The sequence below is a fragment of the Photinus pyralis genome, unplaced genomic scaffold (genome assembly GCF_008802855.1).
Source record: "Photinus pyralis isolate 1611_PpyrPB1 unplaced genomic scaffold, Ppyr1.3 Ppyr1.4_LG10, whole genome shotgun sequence".
NCBI lineage: Eukaryota > Metazoa > Arthropoda > Insecta > Coleoptera > Lampyridae > Photinus > Photinus pyralis.
Window position 1 is genome coordinate 13318746 of NW_022170250.1, and position 18467 is coordinate 13337212.

The 18467-nt window shown below is 46.1% G+C and overlaps 4 protein-coding genes across 4 annotated transcripts; 2 read left to right on the forward strand and 2 right to left on the reverse strand.

Moving 5' to 3' along the window:
• Positions 1-1616: 1616 nt before the first annotated feature.
• LOC116162369 (putative gustatory receptor 28b) lies at positions 1617-3496 on the reverse strand. Its single transcript, XM_031475984.1, has 5 exons — positions 3479-3496; positions 1982-2923; positions 1870-1938; positions 1729-1818; positions 1617-1679 (listed from the first exon to the last, which is right to left on the reverse strand). Exons 1-5 carry the CDS (start codon positions 3494-3496, stop codon positions 1617-1619), a joined length of 1182 nt encoding a protein of 393 aa, XP_031331844.1.
• Positions 3497-7982: 4486 nt separating this feature from the next.
• On the forward strand, positions 7983-12486 carry LOC116162223. Its single transcript, XM_031475775.1, has 5 exons — positions 7983-8036; positions 8084-8447; positions 8497-9566; positions 9616-10062; positions 10115-12486. Exons 1-5 carry the CDS (start codon positions 7992-7994, stop codon positions 12440-12442), a joined length of 4254 nt encoding a protein of 1417 aa, XP_031331635.1. The 5' UTR covers positions 7983-7991; the 3' UTR covers positions 12443-12486.
• Positions 12487-16041: 3555 nt separating this feature from the next.
• LOC116160946 (putative glycine-rich cell wall structural protein 1) lies at positions 16042-16425 on the reverse strand. The gene is made up of 2 exons (XM_031474100.1): positions 16320-16425; positions 16042-16270 (listed from the first exon to the last, which is right to left on the reverse strand). The coding sequence occupies exons 1-2, from the start codon at positions 16368-16370 to the stop codon at positions 16094-16096; spliced, it is 228 nt and encodes a 75-aa protein (XP_031329960.1). The 5' UTR covers positions 16371-16425; the 3' UTR covers positions 16042-16093.
• Positions 16426-17699: 1274 nt separating this feature from the next.
• On the forward strand, positions 17700-18081 carry LOC116160854 (aspartate and glycine-rich protein-like). The gene is made up of 2 exons (XM_031473982.1): positions 17700-17809; positions 17856-18081. Exons 1-2 carry the CDS (start codon positions 17759-17761, stop codon positions 18027-18029), a joined length of 225 nt encoding a protein of 74 aa, XP_031329842.1. The 5' UTR covers positions 17700-17758; the 3' UTR covers positions 18030-18081.
• Positions 18082-18467: the final 386 nt, after the last annotated feature.

The following is an 18467-nucleotide window of genomic DNA, read 5'->3' on the forward strand; positions in this document are numbered from 1 at the left end:
TGCGGTACTTTCTATATCTACTGACTTTAGGGAACAGAAAGGAAGAAGGAAAGTAAGTTGTAGACGGAAAGGTAGGTATGTGAAAAAAAAAGAGTAAAAGCAAGAACGTAGTACCTAGAGGTGGGGGGGGGGGTATACTCAGGTATACTCCTTAGCAGTGCCCTCAGCAAAAGGAAGGCTCGATAATTATTTCCCTATTTCTCCCAATAACCTCATAATAGCTTTTGAGAAAAGATAATTCAATATTTGTATGGGGGAGGGAGGGGGGTACTCCATACCCCCCAGTATAAGTACTCAGACTCTATAATAGTTTTTGTAAAAAGACATACGTGTGGAGTATGGCACCAGTAAATGTTTTTGGAAAAGAACATAGTACCGGATGTCTGGGGGTATGGAATCCTCCTTAACAGTACCCCCTAGATCCCCCGGTACTACGTTGTTCCACAAAGCACTCAAACTGACATAACTGATTTTTGTAAACGGACAGACTTGTCGACTATGGTAACGCTAATTGTGTTTGGAAAAGAATGTAGTACCGGGGGGTCTGGGGGATATTCGGAATACTCCCCAGCAATACTCCTCAGTTGTACCCTCAGCAAAGAGAGACAATTGTTTTCCCCTACCAACTTCATGACAGCAATTGAGAAAAGGTAATTTAATACTTGTATGCTGGGGGGTATTCCATACCCCCCAGACCCCCCGGTACTACGTTTTTCCACAAAGCACTCGAACTGGCATAATTGATTTTTGTAAACGTACAGACTTGTGGACTATGCTCACGATAAATGTGTTCGGAAAAGAATGTTGTACGGGAGGGTCTAGGGGGTATGGAATACCCCCCAGCAATTCTCATCAGTAGTACCCTCAGCTAAGGGAGACTCGACAATGTTTTTCCTATTTCCCCTAACAACTTCATGACAGCTATTGAGAAAAGGTAATTTTATACTTGTATGCTGGGGGGTATTCCATACCCCCAGACCCCCCGGACCCCGGTACTACGTTTTTCCACAAAGCACTCAAAGTGGCATAATTGATTTTTGTAAACGGACAGACTTGTGGACTATGCTAACGCTAAAGAAAAAGAATGTAGTATCGGGGGATCCAGCAGTACCCTCAGTAAAGGAAGACTCGATAATTCTTTTCCCATTTCCTCTAAAAACCTCATTCTAGTGTTTGAGAAAAGTTAATCCAATCTTTGTTGGCGGAAGGGGGGGGGGGTACTCCATACCCCTCAGAACAAGTACCCATACTCTCATCATTCGTTTTTGCAAAAGGACAGACCTGTGGAGTATGCTAGCACTAAATGTTTTTGGGTAACAGAAGAACAAAAAAGAATTACAAGAGTCCACAAAACTGTGATCCATAGAATCTGAAAAATTGCAACATTTTTAGAAGAAAGGAATAAATAAGATGAACTCGGCCAATCTGTAAAACAACGTAAAGACTCAAAAGGACATACATTTCGCGATGTACTAATCGGTCCCGTTACATATCCCCCTCCCTAAAATTGTTGTTGGGCTTTTAAGTATAGTCACTGGTTCATTAGAAGTTCAGTTTAATTGATAATAGATATAAACAATTTGCAGACATTGTTTTGCAGGATTCATTGTGGAACTTCACGCAAACGCCAGCTCGAACTGTACCAGAATAACGAGATACGTGCATCCGGCTGCAACCATCTGAAATTACACGACTTTTGCAGCTTGTCGAAGAAGACGCCTTGCTTACCGCGAAGATCAGCGGAGTGTCGATCGTGAAGAACTTTCCTGCGGTCACTTTCACGTCGTGGTGCAGCAGTTGCAGCCCGAACGCGTTAATCTGAAATGGAGCTTTTCGGGGAAGGTTCGACGGAAAATGTCGCTCGCTCACCTCTTTCCGGATGTGCTCATCGCGTTCGTTGGTCATCAGCTGCAGAAGCGGCCTCTTTAGAAGATTCGCCTGCAACAAAGACTGTAGCTCGTGCTGGTGACGTGGAAGTTACCTTGGTTCGAATTTGGCCGCAGCAAATTACGATGAAAGTGCTGTCGATCGAATGCAAAAGTATCGCGTAGCAGGTGAACGGCATCATGGACAGTCCGAAACGGTCCCATTGGTACAACGATATCGCCATGTGGTAAAATTCGATTACAACCGTTATCCAATTCACTACCAGCAAGAGCAGGGCGGTGAGCAATTTGGAGCGCTGCAGGGTGTCGAGTATCTCGCATAGCTCCACGTGCAGCTTGGCCACTGATCGAATCTTGTACAGCTTCAATGAGCTCCGGTCCGCTACAACGGTCAGAGACTTACCGATCGCCTGAAAGCGATAAGCCACCGATAGCATCCAGTGCCGGAAGGAGACGGCGAACATGTACTTGAAGACGTTCTTCGTCAGAAACACCGAGTGCATCATCAGAAAGCCGGGGTCGTTTCTCTTCAACGCGAAAGCACCGAGGAACTCCAACGCCAGCATGGAGAACAGCGCGGAAAGGTACGCGAAGTTAAACCGGCGCACTTCGGACGTATCCACCGGAAAGCCAATCAGCGCCATCTCCTCGTCGAACCCGCAAATCGCCTCCACGCAACGAATCTCCCGATTAGCATGCATCGCCTTGTTCGCAGCCATTCCGATTACGGCGACGAGCTCGGAGTAAGCGCGATAGTCGAAGACGACGCGCTGCAGCACGCTCCTAGGCGTCGGCGGCTTCAGCAGGAACTCGGCGAGCAGTTGGGCGACGCAAAGGATCGCGATGAGCGAGTAGTGGTAGATTTTGTACGGGCCACACGCGCCGTACCTCTTCAGTTCTCCCGACTCTCTTCGGAGGTAGTAGTCGTTCATGCCCATGTACTTTTGGGCCGCGTGGATTACGCTCGACGCCCTCAGGAAGTCGCACCTGTCCATCTTGCTCGATCGATTTGCGGGCGGTTTAATCAGCAAATTGACCTAATCGCTTTTTGGCATCTAATTTAATGGCTCCATTAGGATTATTAGTCGCACTAATAAATTAGTTCGCGCACTTTCGTTAGGGGGCGAACGCACAAATTACGTTAATGAAACCCCTGTTATAAAAATCTTTAGAGCTTCACACCTGAAGATTGAGGTTGCACGTAAAGATTTCTGTTTGAAGACTGGAGTAAAAAGTACTCTGAAGTTTGAAGAACGAAGACTGATAACCTTCTTGCCCATTCTGCTCTCCTGGTGGTCAGAAAAATTTTACAAGAGCTTGCTAGCTGAGACTCCTGGTACACCTTCTCGCACACTGTATCTTCTCAATACAAAACCATTTAAGAGTGCGCCTACCAATGCCGAGCGAGCCGCAGGCGAGTTCAGCATAAATCTTTCTTCCTGCTTTTGGAAGTCTAAGATTATAGGACCATATCTTTAGAGCACTAGAGGAGGGCGAAACAAATTTGGTATGGAATGGACTCTCTACTTCGTGATCGCAACCATATACCAGTCCCGAATTCCGGGCGAGCGGTAGATTTATGCCGAACTCACCTGCGGCTCGCTCGGCATTGGTATAGACTATATATTTTGTGACCGGAACTGTATACCAGCCCCGAATTCCAGGCGAGCCGAACGATTCGGCATTCGTAGACGCACTCTTCAATTTTCTTCGCTTGTTTCTTTTGCTGTTATTTGTTGAAAGGTTATGCCAAAGCTAAGCGATCCGAAGGCGAGTTCGCATAAACCTCTTTTTCTGTACTGGAAGTCTAAGATTATTGGACGATATCTCTAAAACACTAGGCGAGGGTGAACCGAATTTATGCCGAACTCGCCTTCGGCTCGCTCGGCATTGGTATGGACTCTGTATTTCGCGACCGCAACCGTATACCGGCCCAGAATTCCGGGCGAGCGGTAGATTTATACCGAACTCGCCTCGGGCTCGTTCGGCATTCGTAGACGCACTCTTAAATGGTCAGATTTTCTTTGCTTGTTTCTTTTGCTGATATTTGCTAAAAGGTTATGCCAAAGCTGAGCGATCCGAAGGCGAGTTCGGCATAAATTTCTCTTCCCGTACCGGAAGTCTAAGATTATTGGACGATATCTTTAAAACACTAGGCGAGGGTAAACCGAATTTATGCCGAACTCGCCTTCGGCTCGCTCGGCATTGGTATGGACGCTGTATTTCACGACCGCAACCGTATGCCGGCCCAGAATTCCGGGCGAGCGGTAGATTTATGCCGAACTCGCCTCAGGCTCGTTCGGCGGCATTCGTAGACGCACTCATAAATGGTCAGATTTTCTTCGCTTGTTTCTTTTGCTGATATTTGCTAAAAGGTTATGCCAAAGCTGAGCGATCCGAAGGCGAGTTCGGCATAAACCTCTCTTTCTGTACTGGAAGTCTAAGATTATTGGACGATATTTCTAAAGCACTAGACGGGAGTGAACCGAATTTAGTGGTATGGACTCTGTACTTCGTGACCACAACCGTATATCAGCCCAGAATTCCAGGCGAGCGGTACATTTATTGGTATGGAATCGGTATTTTTTATTTTTATCTTATTGTTGCCTTTATTTTGGAATGGGCGGGGTTTCAACCAAAACTGCTCTACCTACCGTACCCAGCACACATTAAAAAATCCATGCCCAAACCCAAATTCGAACCATGGTCTCTTAGTACGGCAGCCCAGCTTCAATTGAACTGCGCCACACGGGACGGCTTTCGTAAAGCAATTGAAAACCGAACACTGAAAACCGAAAACGTAGAAGCGAAGACTGAGAACCTAAGACTGAGAACCTAAGACTGAGCACCTAAGACTGAGAACCTAAGACTGAGAACCGAAGACTGAGAACCGAAGCCTGCGAACCGATGACTGAGAACCGAAAATTGAAAACCGAACACTGAAAACCGAAAACGTAGAAGCGAAGACTGAGAACCTAAGACTGAGCACCTAAGACTGAGAACCTAAGACTGAGAACCTAAGACTGAGAACCGAAGACTGAGAACCGAAGCCTGCGAACCGATGACTGAGAACCGAAAATTGAAAACCGAAAACGTAGAAGCGAAGACTGAGAACCTAAGACTGAGAACCTAAGACTGAGCACCTAAGAGTGAGAACCTAAGACTGAGAACCTAAGACTGAGAACCGAAGACTGAGAACCGAAGCCTGCGAACCGATGACTGAGAACCGAAAATTGAAAACCGAACACTGAAAACCGAAAACGTAGAAGCGAAGACTGAGAACCTAAGACTGAGAACCTAAGACTGAGCACCTAAGACTGAGAACCTAAGACTGAGAACCTAAGACTGAGAACCGAAGCCTGCGAACCGATGACTGAGAACCGAAAATTGAAAACCGAAGCAAAGACTGAGAACCGAAGCCTGCGAACCGATGACTGAGAACCGAAAATTGAAAACCGAACACTGAAAACCGAAAACGTAGAAGCGAAGACTGAGAACCTAAGACTGAGAACCGAAGACTGAGAACCGAAGCCTGCGAACCGATGACTGAGAACCGAAAATTGAAAACCGAACACTGAAAACCGAAAACGTAGAAGCGAAGACTGAGAACCTAAGACTAAGAACCTAAGACTGAGCACCTAAGACTGAGAACCTAAGACTGAGAACCTAAGACTGAGAACCGAAGACTGAGAACCGAAGCCTGCGAACCGATGACTGAGAACCGAAAATTGAAAACCGAACACTGAAAACCGAAAACGTAGAAGCGAAGACTGAGAACCTAAGACTGAGAACCGAAGCCTGCGAACCGATGACTGAGAACCGAAAATTGAAAACCGAACACTGAAAACCGAAAACGTAGAAGCGAAGACTGAGAACCTAAGACTGAGAACCTAAGACTGAGCACCTAAGACTGAGAACCTAAGACTGAGAACCGAAGCCTGCGAACCGATGACTGAGAACCGAAAATTGAAAACCGAACACTGAAAACCGAAAACGTAGAAGCGAAGACTGAGAACCTAAGACTGAGAACCTAAGACTGAGCACCTAAGACTGAGAACCTAAGACTGAGAACCGAAGACTGAGAACCGAAGCCTGCGAACCGATGACTGAGAACCGAAAATTGAAAACCGAAAACGTAGAAGCGAAGACTGAGAACCTAAGACTGAGAACCTAAGACTGAGCACCTAAGAGTGAGAACCTAAGACTGAGAACCTAAGACTGAGAACCGAAGACTGAGAACCGAAGCCTGCGAACCGATGACTGAGAACCGAAAATTGAAAACCGAACACTGAAAACCGAAAACGTAGAAGCGAAGACTGAGAACCTAAGACTAAGAACCTAAGACTGAGCACCTAAGACTGAGAACCTAAGACTGAGAACCTAAGACTGAGAACCGAAGACTGAGAACCGAAGCCTGCGAACCGATGACTGAGAACCGAAAATTGAAAACCGAACACTGAAAACCGAAAACGTAGAAGCGAAGACTGAGAACCTAAGACTGAGCACCTAAGACTGAGAACCTAAGACTGAGAACCTAAGACTGAGAACCGAAGACTGAGAACCGAAGCCTGCGAACCGATGACTGAGAACCGAAAATTGAAAACCGAACACTGAAAACCGAAAACGTAGAAGCGAAGACTGAGAACCTAAGACTGAGAACCTAAGACTGAGCACCTAAGACTGAGAACCTAAGACTGAGAACCGAAGCCTGCGAACCGATGACTGAGAACCGAAAATTGAAAACCGAACACTGAAAACCGAAAACGTAGAAGCGAAGACTGAGAACCTAAGACACAACCGAAGACTTAGAACTGAAGACTGAGAACCGAAGACTGACAACCGAAGACTGAGAACCGAAGACTCAGAACCGAAGACTGAAAAATGAATCAAAACGAAGGGTTTTTGTGCGTAAGAAAAGACAAGCAAAATGAAATATTGTTATGTAAACCATATTTCGGTTTAAACGACTAGAATAATGACGAGCCACCCTGTATATAAGAAGTATTTCAATTTATTTAGTGGAATAAATTTGGGAAGAGGCGGGGTGGTTTGTATTTCCTTTTGGAATAGTTGCAATTGTGTATTGTTTATTTAATTGTAAAATGTGAAATTCCGTGTTAAATTGTAGACACATCTGGTCGTTTGCGATAAGAGTTTTAGTTATCGGACGAAATTTAATTAACGCACGTGTTTTTTGTCGTTGTTAGAAGAGATGCACGATGTGCGCATTAATTCGCCGTAAGTGGGGATGCGTTCTGTAGAAGCTGGCGTTATCAAGGCAAATTTTAATTGGTGCTTTATCTGTAAAAACCGGAAGAAGGTGATTTATTTTATTATGGAAGTGGTGCTTCGTTAGATACCGCAAGTGAGCTGTTTCGCGACGGTTAGAACGCGTACGTTTCTTTACGCTATTTTTAGTCTATTTGATTGGTTGAGGATACAGTTTATTTTCATAACATTTCTGTACAGAAGAAAGTTGACTGAAGTTGTGACAAGGTTTTTATCTTTAATGTCACCTCGATGGCGGCTGCTGGCGCCCCGATGTCTGGGATACTCGTTACAATAAACACAGAAGGACAGAAAATGGTGATTGAAGACTGGAGCTAAAGACCGAGGACTAAAAGGTGTCAACTGGAGACTGAGAACCGAAGACTGAAAACTAAAGGTCGAGGGTTGCTAAAGCCTTTCCTTTTGACGAAGCAGGCTACGTCTAAATAGTGTAGATAGTAGTTTTAACCGTGGAAAGATGAAAGGGTCATTCCTATTTTTGGGTTTGCTGCTATGTATTACAATCGCACGGGTTACGCAAGAGGGGGTTATCGTGGGAAGATGCCGCAAGGTGCTGCCAAGTCACGGAATCGTGCACCGGGAGTGGAACACTACGGGAAACCTGAGAAGCGAGGGCGGGCAGGTGGAAGCTACAAGGGTGGACATTACCGGCATTTCAAATGGTGGACGAATGCACCACGTATCCAGCAACAAAGTTGCAACGGTTATCTCTAAGTGAACGAAGATAATGATAGTTAAGGTCAGGGGATCACTTTCAGATGCTATAAAAATAGCGGACACCTTTGCATTTTTACTTAGTTCGTTTGTTTAACCAAAATGGCTAAGTTGGCGATCGTCTTCGTCGCGCTCTTCGCCCTCCAGGTGAGTTACCTTTCGATTTGCGCACATTTAAAGCCGTCGCTCCTCAGGGTGTTCGTTCCGGTTTGGAAACGAGCTATCTGGAGAAGACTCCCGAGAATATTTCGCGATTGATCGAGGCGGACACGCGCGAATTCGTTCGTCACCTCGAGTCGCACGGTTACGACGCGAAGGTGGAAAGCGCGATCGGGCGCTACGTGCAGGGTGTCGAGACCGTGATGCCGAAGCTGCACTTGAAAGCTTCCATCGGCGATGAAAAGGTCGAGATGACCTTGCAGGAGCTGGCCGACAAGTTGCGCAAGATTCTTCAGGTTCTTCAGCATCCCAAGGCGGCGATTGGTGGTGATTTCTCCGAACGGTTGGTGAAGGTCGCCGAGATCTACGATAGCCTGGCCGAGTATGCCGGAGTGCAAGGTGAGTACACTGATGGCGCTAGCGTCTTACGCTTACCGGTCAACTTTAGGGGGTAAACTGTACGATTTCCTCCACACCGTCTTGGCCGAGTACTGTTTCGTGGTGAAGGAGGCGGTTAGAATGCTAACCATGCAGTCAACCGGGCTGAAGGTGCAGACCGAAAGCAACCTCAGAGAGATTTTGGATAACTTGAAGCACGTTGAATTCGACAACGCGTTCGTGAAGAACGCCATCAAGAATGTGATCCAGGACTACGTTAGCGAGCTCAAGACGAACATCCCCGAAGATGTACTTAGCCATTTCGAGGCGTTTTTTAAACGTGGCGAGGCTATGAACGGGGTGGAATGCCGCAAAGTGCTCAGCAATGCCTTCGGTAATCTACTAACCGCGATGAAGCAGCACCACATTGACCAAAACGCGCTCTCGCACTTTTTGGCCTCCACCAGCGTGGTGGAATTTAACATCTACACCATGGGTACGACTAACGTTCCCCACGGAGAAACGACCACCAGCTTCGCCCTCCAAATCCGTACGATTTCCAACGGACTGACCAACACTTTGAAGGCGCTCTCCTTCGAGAACAAGCACGCAAAGCAAATTCTTGTAGATCAAACCCACGAGTTCATCGTGAACCTGAAGAGCATCGTGCAAAAGCTCGGGGAAGTCAAATTGGGGGCGATCCGTGGAGTTACCGCAGAATTAAACGAGGTCATAGCCGAATTGGAGCACATCGTCGATTCCGTCCGCGACATGGACGAGGAGGAGATCAAGTCGGGTCTGACCCGGTGCGTGCACAAGTCCGTCGCCCAGTTTGAAAAGCTCTTGAGAATCGAACGCGAAAATCAAGGTCCCTTGAAAACGCCCACCTACGAGATTTACAACGACTTCCTCGCGACCTTACAGCACCAGCTCATCCAGTACCAGAACATCTACCAAAGCACGACCGGCAAACAGTCGATCGATCACATGGGCCAGCAGATTCAGACCATCACCAACAGCGTGCTCGTCTACCTCCGCAACGTTCCGACCAACGACGTGATGATTCGCGAGAAGCTCGAGGTGCAGGTTCACCACCTGATCAACCGAGTCCAGGCCATACTCACGCGCATCAAGAACATTGTGAGTATCGCACCGGGCTCGAACCGCTACCACTTAGATTAATTTCTAGGAAGATCCGAGGTTTGCGAAGATCGCGAGCAAGATCTCCGAAATAACCGAGTCGTTCGAGGCCTTCATGGAGAAGACCAAGATCGCGGCGATCCGCGAGGTCGTCTTCCACTTCAACATACTCGTGCAGAAGATCGCGACCGAAATGAAGGGCTTCGCGTCGCTCGGTCACGAGGCGAAGTTGGAGGAGGTGGTCAGAAGCGTGCTCGGCGAGTACCTGATCATCATCGAGAACATCCAGGTCAAGATTCAGCGCATCAACCAGGTGGCGCAGGTCGGCCAGAGCCCCCGGGAGCTCGCGTTGCAAATCGAGGTGGTTGCCGAGCATCTGAGGGAGATGCTCGTGGTATTCGTTTCCGATAACCCTCTCGCGAGGCGCACCTTCGCGTGGGAGATCCGCCAGTTCGCGCGGGTCCTGGACACGATCGCCGAGCAGCTGATTTCCAAGGTAACTAGTCGGTCAGTGGTAGATTATAGCGGAATTGATCGGTGAAATTTAGGAGGTTTCGGAATCGGGAAGGGTTTACAAGGATGTTGGCTCGAGCTTGAAGCGGATCGGCGCCGAATTGAAGGGGAGCGGCGGGGAGGTTCGCGAGCACAGGACGGAGGTGGCCAACAAGATCGTGAAGGCTGCGGAGGAGGTGCAGAGGTTGTGCTGGATCTCCCAGGCCGACGTGCAGGAAGGTCTCGGCGTGCAGTCGACCTACGTCCGAAGCATCCTCCTGGAGTTACTGTTGAGCTTGCAAAATTTCCACATTCAGATGATGCACAATTTCCAAGTGGTCGCCAGCGGACAATCCCCAATGAAAATCTTGAACGAGATCGAGCAGATCCCCAAGTCGCTCTTTGGCCAACTTCAAGCGGTTAAGTCAGAGGGTGACCTTGAGCAAATCTTGACCATTCAGCTTGGGGAATATCTGCAAGCCATCGAGAACACCTTGAACTCAATTCATCACAAGATGAAGAGTAACGGCGAGCACAACGTGGAAATCGAGAAGATCGCCGACGTGTTCGGCAAGACATCCCTGCTCCTTCAAAGTGTCGACGTTAAGGATGTCAAAGAGTTCTGGGCCAAGTTCGAAATGTCACTCAATGAGTTCATCCAAGGAATGCACAGATTAGTGGCGATTAGCGCTGAGCAGGTACGCGAAACTCACGTCGGCACCCACACCGGTATACTCCACGGTGTCTTGTCCAACATGTTGACCACCCTGCGCAATATGTACATTCAGCTGCACTACACCCACCACGAGACCGACGGCGCTAGCAAAATCAACGAGCTCAGTGATCGCGTCGCGATGATCACCAACAACATCATGCCATCCCTCGAGACAATCGTCGGGAGCACCACGCCTATTAAACAAGCCCTGGGTGTCCAAATTTACAAATTCGCGCGCAAATTGAAGACCCTCATCCACAAAGTTGACAAGGAATTCGCCCACGAAAACCACCAAGAAATCAAAGAAATCCAGACCGCACTCAAGCTTTCCCTGGCGGTACTCGAGCAAACGGCCAGCTCAATGACCACCCTCACCATCAACGACCTGAAGCTCCACTTCAACAAACTGATCCAAGGTATCGGGGCAGATCTCCAGAAGTTGGTCCTAGTCCAAACGACCAATAAGGACGCCGTCCGTCGCGTTCTTATACATTACCTCAGGACGCTCAAGAACGTTCACATCCAAATCCAGAACATCTCAAGAATGAGCCAACAGAGCGAGAACTACCAACTGGTCGCCATGCAAATCGACACCGCCATCATCGAGCTGTGCAAATTCCTGCAGACCATCCCCAGCGATCACAAGCTGCTCGCCAAGGTAATCGTGGTCGAATCCCACGAGATGGCCCAACTCATCCTCAACATCATCAACCGTTACCAGGCCGCCGCCGTTGTGCAAGACAACGACCTCTTCACGGAAATAGCGAGTGAACTGAAAAAGGTCCAACTCGACCTCCAAGAGATGACCGAGCAAAAGGTGATGGACGACCTCAACGGAAACGTCCTCAAGTTGGCATCGAGCATGGAACGCTCGGCGATTCTCATCGAGCAGCTCATGTGGGTGCCCGCCAAAACCGTTCGCGGTGCCCAATACCGCCCCGACATGCCAACCTTCGTCCGCGTCACCCTGCACGACTTCCTCAGCGGAGTGCAGAACATGTTCGTGCAAATTGCCAACGTGATCGTCCACGTCGACGATAAGAGCTTCGGGGAGATTCTCAACGGACAAACCCACAAAACCGCCAGCACCATCAAAATGCCCGAAACCGACGAGCTTTACCGACCGGAATGGGAACTATACAAGGGAATGGACAACAAGCCCACCAGCTGGTATCCCACAAGGTCCGACAGCTACCGCCAGATGACCAACAAGCCATGGTACCGCCCAACCAATAAGGACAGCTTCGGTCAGAGAAGCTGGGAGACGCCCGAACCGAAACGCGTCGTCGAAGAGATCGCGAAGTTAACCAGGAAGATCACCGACGTCCTCGAGCGCAAGCCCATCGCCAAGCTCACAATCGTAAGCCAAATTCGTCAGCTCGCCAACGTCCTCGACGAGATCTCTCGCGAGATCCGCGTCGATCAAGTCGCCGATAATATCCGCAATCTGAAGCTGGCGTTCGACAACGTTCTCAAGCGCGCGCCGAGAATGGATTTGGAGCAGTTGAAGAGCGAGGTCTGCGAAAATTTGGAGACGGTTTTGAGACAGTTTGAAGACTTGGCGAACGCGCGGAGATCTTCGGTCGATAACCTCTTGGAGCGCTACAACCGCGGCCTTCAGATGGTCTGGCGTCAATTGCAGACCTACCCCGTTAATGGAAGGTACTAAACGAGCGCACTGATGTCTTTGTAAATAGAAACGTTGCAACAATTTTTAATTTTCTTTTCCTTTCGCAATTTCGAAACCCGGCTTTTTCCCAAAGATTATCATGAGAGTGCTAATAGAAATAGAGAGGAAAATATCGTGCCCTTCTTTGTCGAGGGCAGTGCTATGTGGCTGGGAGGTATTCCATACCCCCCAGACCCCCGGTGCTACGCTCCCCCCATAAAGTGTTTAGTCCTGAGACCTCTTGGTGGCTAAGGTGTGAAGATTGCCACATCCTCTTTAACAAAGAACTACGACAGAAAACGTAGTATCGGAGGGTCTGGGGGGGTATGGCATACCCCCCAGTGTAAACGATGATCTGATTACCTTTTCCCGAAGATGATCATGAGAGTGCTAATAGAAATAGAGAGGGAAATATCGTGCCCTTCTTTGTCGAGGGCAGTGCTATGTGGCTGGGGGGTATTCCATACCCCCAAAGGAGAAAAGGAAAGAGTTAACTTTCCTGGGGAGTTCCTCAAACGTTTAGTGCACATGCCACTTACACGGGGCTTTTGTGAATAGACTATAGAACGTAACATCGGGGGGGGGGGGGGCGTGATCTTCGCACCTCCACAGTTGTTACGGAAATTCTCCTGGGTTTTTTCTTCACTTGATCACCATGTGGAGGGTTCTACACTTCTTAGTATAAATAAGAACATAATTCCACTGATCTGTTCGATTAACTGAATGTCTTAAACGGTCGAGACCCTCAAATCTCTCCCCTCCCACTTCTTCAGAAAGCTTGCCTGCATTCTTTTCGAAGTCCGAAGATTTGATATTGGATTTGTAAGAATAAATAAGCGAGTATTCTGTGGAATGGGAGATTGTCCTTTTTGCCTATCTTAATGGCTATAGAGCATTGTTTTCTTAATGGATTCGGTGTGCTGAAGACGAAATGTCGTGGATTTGGATTAGGGCCATTTGATTACAACTACCGAATCGGCATAAGGTCATCGTGGAAACTGCAATGTATCTGCGAATGATTTATTGCCCTGGTTTCTTGTTTGGTTCGTAGGGCGGGAATTAAGCAAACGAATTAACGATTACAGATGGCCGTCTGCGTAAATAAGAAACCATTTTGTAGGACTTCTTTAATCAATAGGCAATAGAGGGGATGAGTTATAGTAAAATTTTTTATGGATTCGTGATTAAGCACAAAGGGAAACCAGTGCGTGATCCTTTGATCAATTCGCGTTTGCCCATAAGTGCGACCAGTTAGTATCAAATTAAAAGTTGTGATTATTTCGCATCTGAACTACGGAAAGTTTAGTATGAAGCACTAAGTGGAGAACTATCAAGGAATTTCGTCGCTGAATAAACTTTCATCGCACAAATTGAGATGGTTTTCCGACAAGGGCAGATTAATTAAACGCGTTGAGATATATTTCGCTACCAAAAATTCAACTGTATCGCCCTTAGTGAACAAAGGGGGATCAACCTTGACTGTTGGAATACGGAAATCCGAAATTAGAGAAAGCGGAGATCAGGCTTCTGATGTATATCGCACTCAAAAAGCCTGGTATTTTCTATTTAGCCCTTTTTAAGGGCACTTCACACAGTAATGACCCAAAACACAGAGAAGAAAAAATGTAAATCAAAGCAAATCGTTTATTCTATGGTTACATGAATGGCTTGTTTTTTTGCGGAAATCGTACATTTCCGGTTACTGATTCAATCGAAATTTACTTAAAAAACGTTCATCTGTCATTAAAAGAAACTGCCATAGAAATCGCGTGGACTGTTTTTTTTGCAAATTGAGCAGTCACCTCAAAAACAAATTAATTGATGAAAATGGGAGCCATGGATCTAATTAATCAGACTGGTCGCCAAGTAGCACAAATTCCAAGGGAATCTCAAGGGAATTCCATTTCTGATTAAACCTTTTGTGACCCCCAGGTCAACTCGAAAATTATTCTCAAAATTCAACTGCTTTGAAACCCCATAGCATGTGCCCTATGTTGTTTTCTTCCTCTCCACAGATTCTACATTTTCTTTCTTCGTCTTTTCGCCACTTCTCCTTTCCCCTCTCCTCATTTTCGCATCTGAACGACGCCATTATCTTAATATTCTTTCTCTGGTTCCATAAGTATTTCGGCAACCACGCCCTCATTAGCTCCTTAGTTCCTTGTACCTACTGCTTCCTTGTGAACCATCTATAAGAGTTCTGAGGGCGAAACGCAATAATGTGGGAAAGATGGGCACCGGGGGATCTGAGGGGTATGGAATAACCCCCAGTAAACAATGATTCGGTTACCTTTTTCCAAACATTATCGTGATAGTGGTAAATAGAGAAGGAAATATCAAATCATTCTTTGTTGTGCCCAGTGCTGTGTGGCTGGGGGGGTATTCCTTACCCCCCAGACCCCCCGGTGCTACGCCATACCCCTTAAGGTGTTTAGCCCTCAGAACTCTTAAAATGGATAGGTTGGGAAAATTACCACATCCTCTTTTACAAAGAAATATAACAGAAAACGTAGTACCGGGGGGCCTGGGGGGTGTAGAATACCCCCCCCCCCCCCAATGTAAACGGCGATTAGATTACCTTTTCCCAAAGATTATCATGAGAGTGCTAATGGAAATAGAGAAGGAAATATCGTGCCCTTCTTTGTTGAGGGCAGTGCTGTGTGACTGGGGGGTATTCCATACCCCCCAGACCCCCCGGTGCTACGCCCTACCCCTTAAGGTGTTTAGCCCTCAGAACTCTTAAAATGGATAGGTTGGGAAAATTACCACATCCTATTTTACAAAGAAGTATGACAGAAAACGTAGTACCTGGGGCCCAGGGGGTATGGAATATCTCCCAATTTAACGATGATTCGATTACCTTTTCCCAAAGATTATTATGAAAGTGCTAATAGAAATAGAGAAACAAATATCGAGGTCGATTGAATGAATGTCTTAAACGATCGAGACCCTCAAATCTCCCTTCTCCCACTCCTTCAGAAAGCTTGTACGCATTCTTTTCGACGTCCGGAGATTTGATACTGGATTTGTAAGAGCATTCGCTGGAATGGAAGATTGTCCTTTTTGCCTAATCTTAAAGGCTATAGAGCATTGTTTTCTTAATGGATTCGGGGTGTCTGAAGACGAAATGTCGTAGATTTGGAAAAAACGAATTAACGATTACATATGGCCGTCTGCGTTAATAAAAAAACCATTTTGTAGGCCTTCTTTAATCAGTAAGCAATAGAGGGGATTAGTTATGGGAAAGATTTGTATGAATTCGTGGTTAAGCACCCAGGAAAACCAGAGCGTGATCCTTACAGAAAATTAGTGTGGTTTTCGTCTCTTTCATCGCACAAATTGAGGTCGTTTTCCGTCAAGGGCAGATTAATTAAACGCGTTGAGTTATTTTTCGCTACCAAAAATTCAACTGTATCGCCGTTAGTGAACAAAAGGAGATCAACCTTGACTGTTGGAATACGGAGATCCGAAATTAGAGAAAGCGGAGATCCGGCTTCTGATGTATATCGCACTCAAAAAGCCTGGTATTTTCTATTTAGCCCTTTTTAAGGGCACTTCACACAGTAATGGCCCAAAACACAGAGAAGAAAAAATGTAGATCAAAGCAAATCGTTTATTCTATGGTTAAACATTGTATTCACAAGTTGAAGCTTATTGTTCATCTCCCGAACCTCCACTGCCTTGGCCTTTCCCTTCGCTCTTTCCTCTACCGTTTCCTTTTCCTTCGCTTTTTCCTCTACCGTTTCCCTTTCCCGCACTTTTACCCCTACCACCAGAGCTCTCATCACCACCCTCGCTACCTGCAGAGTCAGTTTCTTGGGCGGACACCTACGACAGAACAAAAGCTAGCAAATTGACTTAAAAAAGCTACCCTTACCTCGAAGATGACGAGGAATGCCATAAGAAGAGCGAATGCGTAGAATTTCATGTTGAACTTGTGTCTGAATTTTGGAACGCCGCTTTCGCATTATATACCGAAAACGACAACTAAATAAAGGTCGCGTTTGTAATGATGGTCATTAAATATGAATAGGAAGGTAGTTTTTTCGAAAAGTGTGTCTGTATAGATTTGGATTATGCACGAAAAAACAAATTAACTTTATGCGTTACATAATGTGTATTTTGGGAAATCACTTAAATGATTTCTTTGACGTGAAGGTTTGTAGTCCTAAAGGCTTTGAGACGGAAAATCTAGAGGGCTCAAATACTCGCAGGAGTCGAGTTGAAGTTTTTTGAAAACATTTGAACGGAGGCTCTGAAGACACCTAACTCCTGCTTTTGAAGAAACTTTACCACCTATCAAGATCACGGTATCACTTGTCGACGCCCAAAAACCAAATCACTGAAAGTAGGGTCCCTGCAAGAATGTTGAAAGGTATGTAGGAAAGCTCTTTAAGACCTTTTCGAAGGTTTTCCACTTTGAGACTGGAAGTTTCTTTTAAAGAACCTTTGATGATGAAAGCTTGAACACCTGAGGAAAGGGACGGGAAACTCTGAAGGTGTGGAGTGCCCAGTGCCCCTCTTTCCCACATATTGCGTTTCGCCCTCAGAAACCTTATAGGTGGTTCACAAGGAAGCAGTAGGTACAAGGAACTAAATTAAATTAAATTAAATTAAATTTCCCTTTATTGCCCAACAGAAAAACAAACATTCCAATTACAGGACAATATGACGTTACAAATAATAAAGTGTGCAAAAGTGAAATAATAGCTTAAATTTTAATAGGAGCTAATGAGGGCGTGGTTGCCGAAATACTTATGGAACCAAAGAAAGAATATTAAGATAATGGCGTGGTTCAGATGCGAAAATGAGGAGAGGGGAAAGGAGAAGTGGAGAAAAGACGAAGAAAGAAAATGTAGAATCTGTGGAGAGGAAGAAAACAACATAGGGCACATGCTATGGGGTTTCAAAGCAGTTGAATTTTGAGAATAATTTCGAGTTGACCTGGGGGCCACAAAAGGTTTAATCAGAAGTGGAATTCCCTTGAGATTCCCTTAGAATCTGTGCTACTTGGCGACCAGTCTGATTAATTAGATCCATGGCTCCCATTTTCATCAATTAATTCGTTTTTGAGGTGACTGCTCAATTTGCAAAAAAAAACAGTCCACGCGATTTCTATGGCAGTTTCTTTTAATGGCAGATGAACGTTTTTTAAGTAAATTTCGATTGAATCAGTAACCGGAAATGTACGATTTCCGCAAAAAAAAACAAGCCATTCGTGTTTAATGGTATCAACCTTCAGATTGAAAAGGATCATCATTACAGTACAGTATATAAATCGAGAGCGACGTTTCAAAATTCAGACACAAGTTCAACATGAAGTTCTACGCATTCGCTCTTCTTATGGCATTCCTCGTCATCTACGAGGTAAGTGGTTGCTTTGTTTAAATCAACTTGCTAATAGCTTTTGCAGGTCTCCGCCCAAGACGCCGACTCTCAAGGTGATAGCGGTGATGATAGCTCTGGTGGTAGGGGCAAAAGTGCGGGAAAGGGAAACGGTAGAGGAAAAAGCGAAGGAAAAGGAAACGGTAGAGGAAAGAGCGAAGGGAAAGGCCAAGGCAGTGGAGGTTCGGGAGATGAACAATAGGCTTCAACTTGTGAATACAATGTTTAACCATAGAATAAACGATTTGCTTTGATTTACATTTTTTCTTCTCTGTGTTTTGGGCCATTACTGTGTGAAGTGCCCTTAAAAAGGGCTAAATAGAAAATACCAGGCTTTTTGAGTGCGATATACATCAGATGCGTGATCTCCGCTTTCTCTAATTTCGGATCTCCGTATTCCAACAGTCAAGGTTGATCCCCTTTTGTTCACAAACGGCGATACAGCTGAATTTTTGGTAGCGTAAAACAACTCAAAGCGTTAAATTAATCTGCCCTTGACGGAAAACGATCCCAATTTGTGCGATGATAGTTTACTCTCGACTTAGCGCTTCATACTAAACTTTCCGTAGTTCAGATGCGAAATAATCACAACTTTTAATTGGATACTAACTGGTCGCACTTATGGGCAAACGCGAATTGA

Bases quoted from the DNA above. Each gene is read 5' to 3' on its own strand.
- LOC116162369 (XM_031475984.1), bottom strand. The intron at 1,939-1,981 runs GTAACTTCCACG...TCTTTGTTGCAG, and splicing joins GCGGCCAAATTCGAACCAAG to GCGAATCTTCTAAAGAGGCC. The intron at 1,680-1,728 runs GTAAGCAAGGCG...GTGTAATTTCAG, and splicing joins ACACTCCGCTGATCTTCGCG to ATGGTTGCAGCCGGATGCAC.
- LOC116162223 (XM_031475775.1), top strand. From the start codon at position 7,992: ATGGCTAAGTTGGCGATCGTCTTCGTCGCGCTCTTCGCCCTCCAG. The intron at 8,037-8,083 runs GTGAGTTACCTT...GTCGCTCCTCAG, and splicing joins TCGCGCTCTTCGCCCTCCAG to GGTGTTCGTTCCGGTTTGGA. The intron at 8,448-8,496 runs GTGAGTACACTG...GGTCAACTTTAG, and splicing joins CGAGTATGCCGGAGTGCAAG to GGGGTAAACTGTACGATTTC.
- LOC116160946 (XM_031474100.1), bottom strand. From the start codon at position 16,370: ATGAAATTCTACGCATTCGCTCTTCTTATGGCATTCCTCGTCATCTTC. The intron at 16,271-16,319 runs GTAAGGGTAGCT...GTTCTGTCGTAG, and splicing joins CATTCCTCGTCATCTTCGAG to GTGTCCGCCCAAGAAACTGA.
- LOC116160854 (XM_031473982.1), top strand. From the start codon at position 17,759: ATGAAGTTCTACGCATTCGCTCTTCTTATGGCATTCCTCGTCATCTAC. The intron at 17,810-17,855 runs GTAAGTGGTTGC...TAGCTTTTGCAG, and splicing joins CATTCCTCGTCATCTACGAG to GTCTCCGCCCAAGACGCCGA.